The sequence below is a fragment of the Amphibalanus amphitrite genome, unplaced genomic scaffold, assembly GCF_019059575.1.
Source record: "Amphibalanus amphitrite isolate SeventyFive unplaced genomic scaffold, NRLGWU_Aamphi_draft 000078F_arrow, whole genome shotgun sequence".
NCBI classification, from domain to species: domain Eukaryota; kingdom Metazoa; phylum Arthropoda; class Thecostraca; order Balanomorpha; family Balanidae; genus Amphibalanus; species Amphibalanus amphitrite.
In genome coordinates, this window is record NW_024881574.1 from 1,109,254 (window position 1) to 1,123,499 (window position 14,246).

The following is a 14,246-nucleotide window of genomic DNA, read 5'->3' on the forward strand; positions in this document are numbered from 1 at the left end:
CCGTCGCATGTCTCAGTCCTGTCTCTGTTTTGTCTCGTCTCATCTCTGTCTCATCACGCGTCGCCATGCTGCCCCACCGACTCTGATTAGCCGGTGCTAATCCTTCGTCTCATTTAGCGCTGCTCCCTATCCGCTAACCCTCCACTCCATCATTCAACAATGGGAGATGACAGCACGACAATTGAATTTGCCGACTTACCTCTCTGGGACCTCCCAAATGGCGCCGGTGTGGGGTGGCACACCGCAGGAGGGCCACGCCGCCATGTCCTCTCGGGCGCACGACGCGCGCGCGGAGCCCGCGCGTGGTCGCACGTCGGCGCACTGCCACCCAGGGTCCGGGCTCCCGGCGGGTCCCGGGACCCTTCCGTCCCCTCTCCCGGCGGGGGAATGGTGCATATCAGACACGCCCATTATGCTAATTCGGACATCCATAATCAGCTTAGTCAGAGTTTTTGACAGGGTTTACCTGGAAGGTTACAAATCAAACAGCAGCGGCCGTATAGGCGATTATGGCGGAGGCTGTCAGAGGTACCTATCCCGACTCCCGAGGATGATGAGAACATTCCACAGAGGCACCGACGCTTATTAGAAGCATCTCCCTCTCTTACTCTCTCTCTCTCTCTCTTACTCTAAGTCTCTCTCTCTCTCTCTCTCTCTCTCTCTCTCTCTCTCTCTCTCTCTCTCTCTCTCTCTCTCTCTCTCTCTCTCTCTCTCTCTCTCTCTCTCTCTCTCTCTCTCTCTCTCTCTCTCTCTCTCTCTCTCTCTCTCTCTCTCTCTCTCTCTCTCTCTCTCTCTCTCTCTCTCTCTCTCTCTCTCTCTCTCTCTCTCTCTCTCTCTCTCTCTCTCTCTCTCTCTCTCTCTCTCTCTCTCTCTCTCTCTCTCTCTCTCTCTCTCTCTCTCTCTCTCTCTCTCTCTCTCTCTCTCTCTCTCTCTCTCTCTCTCTATCACCCCTCCTCTCTTAAGTTCTCCTTATTTGCATTCCCCTCTCTCAAACAAAGAAGGAAATCTACAGAAAATACTCAACAGGCAGTAGGTGTCTAAAGTGCTTCGTATATGAGGGTATGATGGCATAAGGGCTAAGGCAGCTGTACATACTTATTTCTTACTGGCTAACAAATAGTAGGTATTCCTCTGTCTACTAGCTAAATGTCCAGTTTCCTCCTCGCCTGCCTGCTTCAACATTGCATATGTAATAAACGTTATGGATTGGCGTCATTTGCTGCTCTTTATCATCCTGCCCAGTGTTGGTAATTCCGTCTCGTTTCTCTACATTACAAATAGCTAGATAGCCCTGCATAAAATTGAATTCAATTAAATGGTCCACTAAGTGTGGAGCATTTACACCGGAAATGACACTTCTTCGCCCCGTCTGGCCGGCGCTGGGCGCCAACTGTCGACTGCTGACGGCTCAGCAATGGGTGGTCAGAGGTGCAAACTCCCGGACATCCGGCGAATTAGGGTAATCCAGGTGTATTCGTCCACCACCCCGGGGGAACAGCTGGTGACTGAGCAAGCTTTGGAGACGTGGCAACGGCGTGTTGAGCCGCGCATGTGAATTTGAATGCAGTGTGTTTATGAATTGCGATCTATGAAGTTGAAATATATGATAAGTGTTGTGGTAAGTGTGGTGCTCATTAGAGGAATGGTTGGGGGGTTTGAACCTGAATAATTACAGAATTTACAGTTAATAACTTAACGATCACGTCAATATAATATAATTTCTGCAACTGCCTTGTGCGGTAATTGCAAACAACGGAAGAGAATTATCTGACCAGAGATATTTTTTTTTCCTGCGTTCGCAGACTCCCTGTAGCACGTTTATATTTGTCGAAGCACCTGTCCCTGCAATTAACATAGGGGTCACATGTAACACGTAACTGAATATACACAGCAGTTACTGAGCGGCCTTTGGTCATTTCCGGTCATCAATTTCGCATTAAAATTTCGCTGTCGCAGCTGTGCATTGTTAGCAACATTTTCCCACCTAGGCCGTGGGGGGTCGTAGTGCAAGGGGTGGCCCCTTCTCCCCAAAGCGGCGTCCCCTCAGGTATACCCACGGTCACAGACATTCCTATGAGCAGTCGCTGAAACGAAATGACGGTAATACATGAAATTGGAAAATTGCTTTTAGATTACGGAATACCGAAAATATTACAAAAAAAAAAAATGCACAATAGAAGAAAGGTGAACATAAACATGCCTGGAACGGCTAAGCATTTTTCATAAATATGTTGGTCGGTACTCTTCGGGCAGACACTCCCCCCCCCCCCAAAAAAAAAGAAGCCTACCGTGCCGCTCCTAATTATGTAGTTCCTTCCATTCACTTTTTGCTAGGCAATCATAAAGAACAAACAGTACATTTTTCTTACATTCTCTGACGCATTTCATGCAAGGTGTTGAGTACCGTGGCGTCAACACTATGGAACCGAAAGTAAGCAGAACCCCCTTCAGCCCTCATCTATCTTACATGCTCCAGTTGCTCTTCTTTCCCCACGCCCCTCGTATATGAGTCAGTCAAGTGTGTATGTGTCCGGGAGCTCGGATGTCCGCCTGACTCCCAGTTCCTGACGTGACTCGGACTACTCCCTATCACTCGCGCACACTCACTCACTCAGTTCACACTCGGTGTGGCCTGGTTCCGGTGAGGCAGCTCAGAGGCCCAGCGGTCTGGAAGGGATTATCCGTTCACTAGGTGAGGTCGATAGACAGGTGATAAACAAGCGCTTCCTGCTGTGGATGGTCGCATCAACTGGCATCATCATACTGAATATCGTAGGATTTGAGGACACTGCATATGACCTTTTTTGTGAAATCCCACTCCCATAGCAACAGCTCTTCAGGACCTTCAGAGTTTTCTTGACATGCATATGTTAACATGTGAAAACACTCGTAGACGCATTTTTACACTGCCTGTGTCGATAGAAGGCTGGCCTCTGTGACAAATCTCGGTCCACAAATAACGTCATAGCGCTGCTCTCGATCGGCGTCCGGACGGTGCAATCCTCGCGGGATGTTTGCCCCCCCGATTGAGCTGGTCATACATCCGGCCACGTAGCCCGGCAAGAGAGGATGCTGGGCATGAGATCATCAGGGGGATTCATCTGCGATTTGCGAATAGAGTGGCTGAGATGGTGCAAGAAATGCTGTAGTTACCTTCATCTCATTTATTTAATTTGTTAATTTGTTTATGTATTTATTAAGAAGTCATTTCGAAGTTTTATTGCACTATATTCCATGCCATATTTTTAATGTGCAACGGTAGCCTTTTTGACAATACTGAAGGATTTCTGGCATATTTTTACTTTTCATATGAAACAATCACCAGCATGCACTAACTTTGACTAGTGTTTTCCACACGCATATATGGGCATTAGGTATAAGAAGCATAATGAAATGTGAGCAGTGTGGTAAAAGGAAGAAGCAGCAGGGCAAAATAAAAAAATGTTTTTCTCTAATTCTCCGCAAAGGTAGGTCTGGCTGGGTGTGGTGCAGTGGGTTGGGCAGTGGGCACTTCCTCTCCAATGGCCTGCGGCGCTCACCGCCCGCCAATCAGGCACGAGTGAGGATGGTGCCGGCGAGGCGGCCATCACAGCACGAGCTCCCCCTCCCTCTCCGAAGACGGCTGTCACGAGCGTGACATCACGCCGTGACCTTGCTGTTCACGCGCGTGTTTTCCCGAATCTCGGCGAGAGGAAGTCACGGCCATTGACGCGGCTGAGCGCGGCACCACCCGTGAAAACGCCACCCTAATGATCTTTTTGCAACCGGCCGCCTGGGCGACGCGAGGGCGACGCTCGCGCGCTGCCCCTTGTCGCGCAGACCGTCGCCGCGCGACTATCGTCTCCTTCCGCGCCCTCGGGGACAATTAGAGGCGAGTAATCGACGGAGCTAGTCCGGCCAGCAGCGGTGATCACTGCAGACACGCTTCCGGCCACTTTGTTGTCGCAGCGGCGCCCGGAGGCGGTGGAGAAGGAAGCGATTCTGTGACCCGGCGTACCCCGCGGCCCGGAGGCGCACGCTCCACCCTCCGCCCGAGCCCTGCGGTGCAGTATCGCCGCCAGGTGGGGCAGCGCGTGTGACGTCACAGCGCCCGTGTGGGCCGGCCGGCCGAGGCGGCGGGCGACCACGCTTCACTCAGTCGCTGACGGCTTGTCGGGTAGTGCGGGGGTGCGACGGACAGACTGCATGACACGCGTGTAGACTGAGTGGTTAGCGCTGAAGCCGCTCGGAGTATGACGATAGAAATGCCGAGTTCTACCGGCGGTAGGGCTCCGGAACTGAGGACCATGGAGGATTTGATTGCAGGTGGGTTCAGCTCGGGTCGCCCCGCGGCCGAGGACTTTAGTGACACGGAGGTGTGGTGGTTTATCGGGGTGTCGACCGGATGCTCTGTTTATTGTGTGCGTGTTTTTTTATCTATTTGTCGGTTGCCAACAATGTGGGAAGACGTACAATTCTTGTGAGCAATGCAGGCTATTTGTTGTGTTTATGTTGCGCATTTTATCGTAGTATGTATTCGACGTACCGAAATTTTGTTTCAGTCGGTCTGATTTCAATGGATATGGAGCGTCGTTCATGTAGGCATAGTACTTCAAAGTTTGAAACAGCCACCATCAAAGCTATTGTAAGCCTTCGCATTACCTAAAGGTAACTTTAATGTAGACTCCTCGTAGACTGACTCCTCGGGTCGTCCTCTTTTCCTTGCTTTCGGTTGTAAACGCATTCTGGTGATGTTCCCTTTCACGAAACATTTCTTTTCCATGAGACGAACAATAACCACGAATGACCACGGAATACGCCCTGTCCTTCCGCAATAATGTTCAGAACCAACACCAAAGGAGAGATGCATGCAACTGCATATGTTTACGCGTGCTTGATAGCAGCCTCATTCTCATGCTGCAGATGTCAATGACATTCGGTAACTATGAATAATTCAACGGTCATCTGGCTTGGGTTGTGACCGGGTCGAAGTCTCTCCCGTCGGACGAAGCGGGGCACGGCGCAGCCTTTCTGAATCATCTCCAGTGCCCACATTTCTGTGGCGAGCCGGGTGATGACAAAGCTAGGCGAGGCGCTCGGAAAAGCGTCCGTCTCCGTCGCCCAACACGCCATCATGATATGTCTGATGATAGGATGTCTGCTCGAACGCTGAAAACGGCGCAGAAGCATGATGCGAGCTTCAGCCATAGCCCATAGCGTCACCCGGTATAAAAGCAATCTTTTCGGGCTAGTGGGACTGTTGAGATTTGTGCATCGGGCCTCTTCCGATTGCAGTGGTCATTGACATTGCAGAGACATCGTGCAGACAGAGGATTCGACACTTACATTTTACAATCTAGGTGGGTGGTTTGAGATCACGATCTGTTTGCCTACTCTCGCTGGGTGGTTCCCCCAGGCTCTGCAAGATAAACGGATCAACACGCCAGCGAGTGCCATGAGAGGCGTCCCGGAGTACTTTGAAATGAACATGAGAGCATATCGTGCGCCCCTCAAGTGGTGTGTAAACTAAGGACCCGGTGGGAATGGCTAAGTGCGTTCAAATGAAACTATGACCATGTTATGATATGACTGTATTATATGAACTGACAATAGAACATGCATCATCGATTTATTCCATCATCGATCCCGAATTTGCATGAAATGGAGAAGAAGGCAAATTTTTAAGGGCTCATCTCTGAGCGTGTGATGTTAGAGGCCCCACAGTGACACGGAATGTGACCTCTGGGCCCACTTCAGCTGAAAGGGGACTTCACCGCGTGCGGTACCCATGGCTGGCGAGGCCCCGTTCGAGTGTCCGAATATTATAATGTGTGCACACTGCACACTGCAGAGTGCAGAGTGCAAATCTTGTTGACTTCGATAGCTTGAATGTGGTTAAATTCGGTAAGAAAAGCTTTTGCCGTTAAATTACGCCTAAAGCTTCAGCAGTAACTAATGTATGCGTGGAAGGATGGATATTGGAGATGTTTAGGAAGTATGAAGTTTTGGATTTGTCTGTGATATGACGCTAAACATAGCGGGATCGCCGTTGTCCTGCTAATGCCGGGCGTCGGACTGTGAATCACACCCCCGTCCCTCACCCATCCCCACCAAATCACTCCCATCGCTGTGATCAACCTGACCCGATCGTGCGACCGGCCGCCCTTCCCAGAAACGAGGGAGCCACTGCCTCTCGGTGCCTCCCCTCCTACACACATACAGCACGAGCTCTAAAATTTGATCACTCAAAAAGAATGTGCAGGCCCTGCAGGGTGAACGCAATTTTCACAGATTTCTTTTCCCCTTACCACCCTTCGATTAAAGCGGATATAGACGTTTGGTATCAACCGTGTCATGTGCCTTTGTACATGGAGAGTGAGAGGCGAACGGTGAACGGTGGACGGTAGACAGTGGACAGTAATCAGTGGACAGTGGACGGTGGACAGTGGACGGTAGACAGTGGACAGTAAACAGTAACCAGTGGACGATGGACAGTGGACGGTAGACGGTAGACAGTGGACAGTAGGACAGTGGACAGTTAACAGTGGACAGTGGACAACGGTCGTCGGTAGTCGGCGCCCTTTCGATGACAGTAACAGGTGCCCGTGGTGGCGGCTCCTTCATCCCGGCGCGACAGCAGAGGTCAGATGACTCAGTCGCTCCCGACGTGTATGCGCGGCTGACCCATGTCCGGCCCGTGACGACCCGTCACGGCTTGTGACGCGCCCGCCAAACGACGTGACGCCCCAGTCTGACGGCGCTGGGTTAGCAGCGCTTCTGGGGATGTCGTGTCACCGTGACGAGACGGTTATGAGGGTGGTGACGTTTGTGTGCGGGTGTGTGTCTGTTTCTGGGTTTAAACGTTCGTTGACTTAATTTGGATCATTATGGATGAATGGGTTTTGCTCTTGATATTTCCTAGAAAACAAACCCTAAAACAAAATTCAGTCTAAGCTAGACTGCATCATTGTTCATATACAATAATGCAAACAGTCTTATCCGTTTTCTTGGATGGCTTCCCGACCCCGGTGTCGTATTTTTATCACTTAAACGTATTTTAAAGTACAAGTTTTCACTGCGAATTTTGCATCCATTTATTGACCTTTCGTATGTGCCGGAAATACACAGCAAACTAGGATTAGGTGACTATTTGTCACAAAGTTAAGTACCCTTTTCGAAAATATATTTCAATGGAATGTAGGACTTAATTAAACTTCACGTTTCCGGGTGAAACAGTCGGTTTCGCTATTTTCATCAGATAAACTTTAAACGGCATAACTTTCCATAACCGCGCGTCCGGCTTTTCAAGCCACATGGCCACCGTTTAATTTGATTGGTGCCTTTGAAACAGCTTCGACAAGCCACTTGTTACAAAATAAAGAACTGGTTTCACTTCCGCTGCACCAAGCAAAGAATGCTTGGGATGAATCGTTGCGTGACTTTGGCGAGGGATGCATATCGAACATTCTACAGAGGATTACGGGATCATATTGCGCGAGACGTAACTCTTTTTTAAGCTGCACTTGGCGATAAAAAGCGATTTTGCAATAGTATAGGTAGTGTTGGTCAGAGGCCGATCATATTCGTTTGGTGAAAATGACGGGATCGGGGTAGTCATTGCTAAACGGTATGCGTAAATTTAGAAGAAAAATGTAAGCACCTATTTTCAACGTCCGCCAGCTTTGGGAAAACGAAATATAAAAGTAAGCATTAACTACAGAAAAAGCAGACGCTATGTATTGCCGCCCCTTTGGTCCATCAAAGAGCGCATTTGACAGAAATCACGTAGGCACGCACTTCTGTCGGCGCGTCCCCATCCGTCGGCTGCGTCTCATATCTCCGCGTCGGCTGCGTTATCCATATCTCCCACCACCCGCTGTGTATCTGCTGGCCACATTCTCTCCCCTACTTTCACACAGAAGCGACGCCGGGTGCGAGGCGCGTCTGTTGGTAGCCGTGCGCCTCCCACGCCCTCGGATGTGTTTTTATCGCTCCTCTCTGCGGCCGGACGGCTGACTGACCGACTTTGGTTTCTCTTGTTCGCAGAGTATACCAGCTCTATCCTGGCTCAGGTGCAGGCGGCTGGGAGACAAGTGGATCCCGCCACGCTGGCCAGCCTACAGCAGGACGCTCGCAGGACTCTGCTCAACATCCAGGTGCGTCACGGGGCTCCGTATTTGGCGTCGTGCTTTTTGTTGTGCTGTCATTCGGGGTGTGATTAGTTTATCAAAGCCAATGGAGGTAGCGAATGGTTGTTATAGAGCAGATTCGAAAAAACAGTTTACTGAAGTATTGGATCCCTTGCTGCGGATACTGGTGGATCCTGTCGCGAGGAACAGGCGGATCCAGTCGCGCAGAGACCGGTGGCTTGCGACGTGAGAGACGGATGAGTTTCGGTGGCCCTAATCGCCGCTCTCGGGGTTTGTTTTCGTCGCTGTGACAACAGCCCGAGCTCGGCTGAGAGGGATCAGCGCTGGATCCCCGCCCAGGTAATTGACCGGTCTGCGCCACTCTTCCGGGTATCTGGCGTACGTCAGACGGCCTGACCTCATGGGAACTGAGCGTTACACGTGAGAACGGTGACAGATATGGCTGCAGAGAAGCCTGCAGTCTGCGGGATGGTCAACAGAGGAGAAATGTCACCGGTGGCGGTGGCGGAAGTCGGCTGTCCCGGCTGACCGCCAACCGCGACCTGTCGCCGGCGGTGAAACGATCTGACAAACTGGCGCTGCTCTCTTTCGGCGCTGATGTTGAAACTTTGGCGAGCGTCTCTCGATCTGGCCGGAGATGTGACCGGTTGTCGCCGGACGCGGGCCGCCCTGCTCTGGAGGAGGGCGTGTCGCCGGGCGACTATTGTTGCATTGTCTCCGCTCCGCTCGGGTCGTTTCTGGGCCTGGACTCGGTATCCTATCTGCGCCGATCTGCAGAGACATTGTTGCCGCGTGCCCTGCTTCCGTTCTTTGTCACTTTGCAGGGTTTCTCGTGCCGGACGCTGGTCATTGTCCCGTGCCGGTTAGCCGGCCCGGCTATCCACTCGCTAGGGAGATTGTCATCGCGATCGTGCACGTGACGCACGAGATGTAGCCATGGGGCCCGCACGGTTCCTGTCTGGACCACAGGCGTTATCACGGCGGCTGGGCCACGTTTTCGGCACCGTGAATGCACCCCCAGACGGAAATACGCTAGCGGTCGTTTGTAATAGTTGCAAGAGTAAGGTGATTGTTATTTTCTTAACCCGCGCCGTGCTGGTGGCCTGAACTTTCCGCCGAGTGCTGGGGGGGGGGGGCGTTTTCACGCCCCCCCCCCGTCTAACTCGGCTCCTGGGCCACGTAGCGACACGCGGTAAGCGGCAATCGAAAGAGCGTCAAAAATAAGGACGAAAACACTTCGGTCATTTTTTGGGTCAGGTCAAAGGTCAGGTCACCAGAGGTCACCAAAGGTAAAATGTTGACTATTTCAACATTTTGGAAACTGCCAACGGCTATCTCGGGAACCGATAGAGCTACAGCGCCGCGGAAAAGCGCATTCGATAGCCCTTTTACAGACCTTTCTGAGCAATGTTCTCAGATTTGACCTCAGGTCAACGGTTTAGCCTCCAGAGGGCAAAAACTCCAAAAATAGCCGTTTTTACGAAAAACGTTTTTTCGTCAATAACTTTTGACTCATAAGCGCCATGACATTACTTTTGCCAGCATCGTGTTCCTCTCGTCGAGACGCGTCGAATGAATTATTTGTTGACCTTGAAAGGTCATTTTGAAAATTTGACCTCAGGTCAAGGTCATGACCTGACCGAAAAGGGTCATGTTGCATATCAGTCGATCCGTATCGTCGAGCTGAACACATCTGACGTGTTTTCACCGCTCTAGCACGTCTCTATCAAAAGTTATAGCCAAAAAACTGCTGGCGACCGTTCATGACCTGAGATGACCTCAGGGGCACACAGAGGGGTCACAGGTGCATTTTTCCTATTCAGTGTGTCATGTTTACCTATGAACCGATGTTTGAGAGCGTTTTGAACGATATTCGTCCAAAAGAGGCGCATTTCAATTTTCTCCCATTGACTTATAATGGAGAGGTCGCAAAATTGACCTGACCTTAGGTCACAGATATCAAAAATCCGAGATATACATTTTATACATACTGTTACTCATATCAATCGCTGAAAGTTTCAAAGTGATCGTTCAGTCGGTGTAGCTATAGCGAGCCTTTGAACTTTTTCTGAGGTAAGGTCACTTGACGTGACCTGGTGACCTGACCTTGAACGGCCTAGGTCTGAAATTTTCACAACATGTGCGGAAATGATGTAGGAACACGTGTACCAAAAACGGCGGCGCTGCGCGCCGCCGTTTTTGAGATATTCGCGAAAAACCTGAGGGGGGGCGTAAAAACGCCCCCCCCCAGCACGGCGCGGGTTAAATGTCACACCGATTAATTTGCTACCAGAGTTCGTTGTTGCTATGCGTCGAACTAAATGGTCGCTGGCTTATGCTCTGCTTTTGTATGTTATTTAGAGCTAATATGCGTTTATTTCATGCCTTCGCTTAATTAATTCCATGTACTGTTCTTGATGGGTATAATGTCTCAGAGTCGGTGAAACTCTCGTAACTTTCTGAGGAATATATCCTTTTTTGCAGTAAATTGTCAACCGGCCGTATCTCCCTCTGGTCTAGACCTTTCGCTGACACCCATCTCCCCCACCCGCAGGGCCCGGACCGTGACGCCGTCGTCCCCCCAGCCCGCCCCAAGAGGCCCTCCTCGGTCGGCGCTGATGGTGATGCTGCGTCCCCGGAGACCAAGCGTCGTGCTGTCGGCTCCGTCCCCGCCCTGGCTGTGCCCAACTGGACGTCAGTCGGCGCCACCGCCAGCCTCCTCCGGGTGCGCGAGTCCCTGGAGCAGCGCGGCGACGACAGGATGTCAGCGAGAGAGCTCGGCTCACCGTCCCCAGATGGGTCCATCGGTCACAGGCGCGAGGTCAATGATGTTCTCAGCGAGCCCCTGCGCGGCATTCGCTACCCGAACGGCATGGTGGTTCCGCAGCCACTGCCGCCGCCGCGCCGTTCCTCGCCGACCCGAGCCGACCGCGCCTCGGTCAGCCCGCCGGTGAAGCAGAGCTCGCCTCGTGTGCGCACCGCCGAAGAGTACGTGACTCTGGATGACGACGAGGACCCGATGGCAGATGCAATTCGTCTGATGAAAGCCAAGGGAGAGTTCCCCTGTCGGCTGTGTAATCAGATCTTCAGGAACCTACGTGGCATGAAGGGGCACGTGAGAGACCACTTCGAGAAGAAGCCGCCGTACCACTGCAATGTGTGTACGCTGTTCTACCCTGACAAGGCGGCGCTGGGAAGGCACATGAAAATCCACACAGGAGAGCGACCGTATGAGTGCCGTCGCTGCAACTTTGCCTTCACAACAAAGGCCAACTGCGAGAGGCACATGAAGAACCGCCACAAGCTGACGCGGGAGGAGCTCGCTGACAACATGAACGTGCTGCCCAGTGACACCCGTCCCAAGACGAGGTCTACGCCGCCGCCGATGCAGAGGGCGATCCTGCCTCTCGGCACTGACCTGACCGTCTGCACCGTGTGCGACGCCAGCTTCGGTGAGTACACGCCGGCCGTGCAGCACGTCAAGAAGTTCCACCCGACCAAAGACCCAGCGCTGGTGCTGAACGCCCGCGGCGCAGCCCGCAGCGCCGTGCCCAGTCCCGGAGAGCCCACCCAGCGGCCTCCGCTACCACTGTCGCTGCCGCCGCTGCTGCCGCTGCCGGTCAGCCTGCCCGAGCGTCCACTGTCGACTCAGTCGCGCTCGTCCACCCCGCACTCCGTGCAGAGGCCGGTGGACTCGCCTGCTCCGGCCGCCGAAGATGACGACTCAGCGCCGCTGGACCTCAGCCGGAAGTCGGAGAGACCCCAGGCGGCGCCGGAGCTGCCGCAGCTCTCACCCGCTGAGGAGGCGCTGCGCTCGGCTGCGCTCATGCAGATGCCGTACTGCATGCCGTTCCCGATGCCGTTCTTCATGCCAAGCATGCAGATGATGAACAGGCAGATGGAAGAGATGCTGGCGCAGACGCGTAACGCCGGGCTGAGCTCGGGTGGCGGCATCCTCACGGCGGCACAGATGCAGGCTGCGCTTCAGTCGGCGTTCGGCGTCGGCGCCCTGGGTCAGGTGCCACCGGCACCGGCGGCCGAGGAGGACCGCGACACGGAGGATGAGAATGCGCTGAACCTGACCGGCACATCCAGCGCCCCGAGCACCCCCGGCGCGCTAGACGATCCGCGCAAAAAGCAGAAGCAGCGCCGCTACCGCACCGTGAGGCCCTACCAGTGCGTGCACTGCGACGCTCGCTTCACACTCAGCACCAACATGGATCGGCACGTGAAGAACACCCACCCGGACAAGTGGGAGCCGAAGGCGCGCGGTGTGCGCCGCTCGGCCACCGCGGTCAGCCCGATGGCGTCTCCGGCCGAGCCCCCCTCGGCGAGCGAGCCCGGTCCCTCTGGCGGCGCGGCGGCCACCGTCGTCTGCGTCGAATCCGACGACGACGGCGGCCTGGTGATCGACGAGCCGTCTCGCGACGAGACTGACCTCGCCAGCGTCGACCGACTGGTGGTCAGCGCGCAGGCGCAGACCTGTCAGCAGTACTTCCGTCGGGACGAGGAGCGCACGTCGGAGGTCGGTTCGGAACGCGGCGCTTCGGCGAGCCCTGTCGGCGACGAGGACTCGGATCGTGCCGAGAAGCGGCGCAGCGCCTACTCCAACGCCCCGAACAAGATCCCGTGTCGCTTCTGCGACCGCGTGTTCCCCTGGAGCAGCTCGCTGAAGCGCCACGAGCTGACCCACAGCGGTGAGAAGCCGTACAGCTGCCCGCACTGCCCGGTCCACTTCACCACAAAGTCCAACTGTGACCGACACCTGGTGCGCAAACACAGCGGCGGCAGCAGCGGCGACGACTCGGCTAACGCGCCGCGGCCCGTGGAGCGGCCCTTCAAGTGCACGCTCTGCCCGAGCTCAACGTTCTCGACGCAGGAGAACCTGTCGCGCCACCACGCCGAAAAGCACGTGCCGGGAGCCGCCGGGCCCTCCACGCACCAGTTCTGGTGTCACGTCTGCGACCGGCGGTTCTTTGACCTGGAGCGGGCGAGGGATCACCTGGAGGCTGAGCATGAGCAGAGCTGGGCTCAGCTGGAGAGGAGCAACAGTCGCTGGGTGTCGCAGATCGCGGAGGAGGACCAGGGCCAGGACCAGGTGAGTCGCGCATAAACAGCCGGCTTTTGTGCTCATGTTGAAATTCATTTATAAATGTTCATTGGTTTCATTTTAGAAACAATAACCACGAAATCGTAGCGTAATCGCATCGTAATAAAGTATTCATCAGTTCGTTTGCGGACCGCGATATAAATGACAATATTACTTCTTGGAACGGCTCAGAGTCTTTGGTGTTTTATCTTCAAGAAGAGCCCATTCTCTCATCATGGTGATTTGCTAATCTGGGAAGCTTTATGATGAAACTTAGCCAAAGATTATTCTGGATTTTCACAGAAGCTTAATGCACGATTTACACCATCTGAGCTCTGCAATCTCAGTCTGACGCTTTGTATTCACAATTCTGAAAATAGGTACTAGAGATGATAGGGAGTGTCCGTTCTCTGATCTTTTCAATCTGTCCTGCTAGAGATTTATATTTTTCTAGGCTGTCTTAGTCATGGCTCTCAGAGCAGACGTCTAGGAAAAAGCTATAATTTGGACCACGCTGTCTGCCTGGGATGGTCGGAGAGCAGCAGCCCGTGTCAGACGATCGCGTGAGAGCAAAGCCGGCGAAGCTGCTTTGGAGGCGAGAAATCGGAATGTGGATCTGGGGTCGAGCCGCCCGTCTCTGGCCGGGCTCAGATGCCAGCTGGGACTGGCTAAAAAGTTACGGAAGTAGTCGGCGCCGTGACCCGAAAACATGGGAGAGCTGGAAATGGACGGCACTTAGAGCACACTTGGCCACAAACGTTCAAATTGGCTCCTAAAATAAGACCCGAGCGTATTTGGGAAACGGTTCTCTTGTATGCTAGTAATTTGTTCAAATGAAATGTCGGTTTCAGATTGTTGACCTCTCGCTTTGGGCTACGATTAGAAAACCATCCGAAAGATAACTGATTGTAGATATCGTAGATTTACTTCGCTGCAACCCCGACTTTTCCGCCACCAGAAGCAAAACGAAGATGATACCGTTCATATCATTATTAATTGGTATTGGTGAAATTTGACGTTCAATTCTA

At 53.2% G+C, this 14,246-nt stretch overlaps 1 protein-coding gene across 3 annotated transcripts in view; it reads left to right on the plus strand.

The window, feature by feature from the left end:
• LOC122379459 (ras-responsive element-binding protein 1-like) overlaps nt 1–14,246 on the plus strand; it is a 123,272-nt gene that overhangs the window by 105,815 nt on the left and 3,211 nt on the right. The window contains exons 1-3 of one of the 3 annotated variants that reach the window (XM_043361700.1): nt 3,823–4,305; nt 8,026–8,135; nt 10,684–13,227. In XM_043361700.1, the coding sequence (XP_043217635.1) occupies nt 4,233–4,305; nt 8,026–8,135; nt 10,684–13,227 (2,727 nt within the window). In that variant the 5' untranslated portion in view covers nt 3,823–4,232. Of the gene's footprint in view, nt 1–3,822; nt 4,306–7,516; nt 7,683–8,025; nt 8,136–10,683; nt 13,228–14,246 lie in introns of those variants that run through there. The other 2 variants (XM_043361701.1, XM_043361699.1) reach the window with 2 other exon arrangements.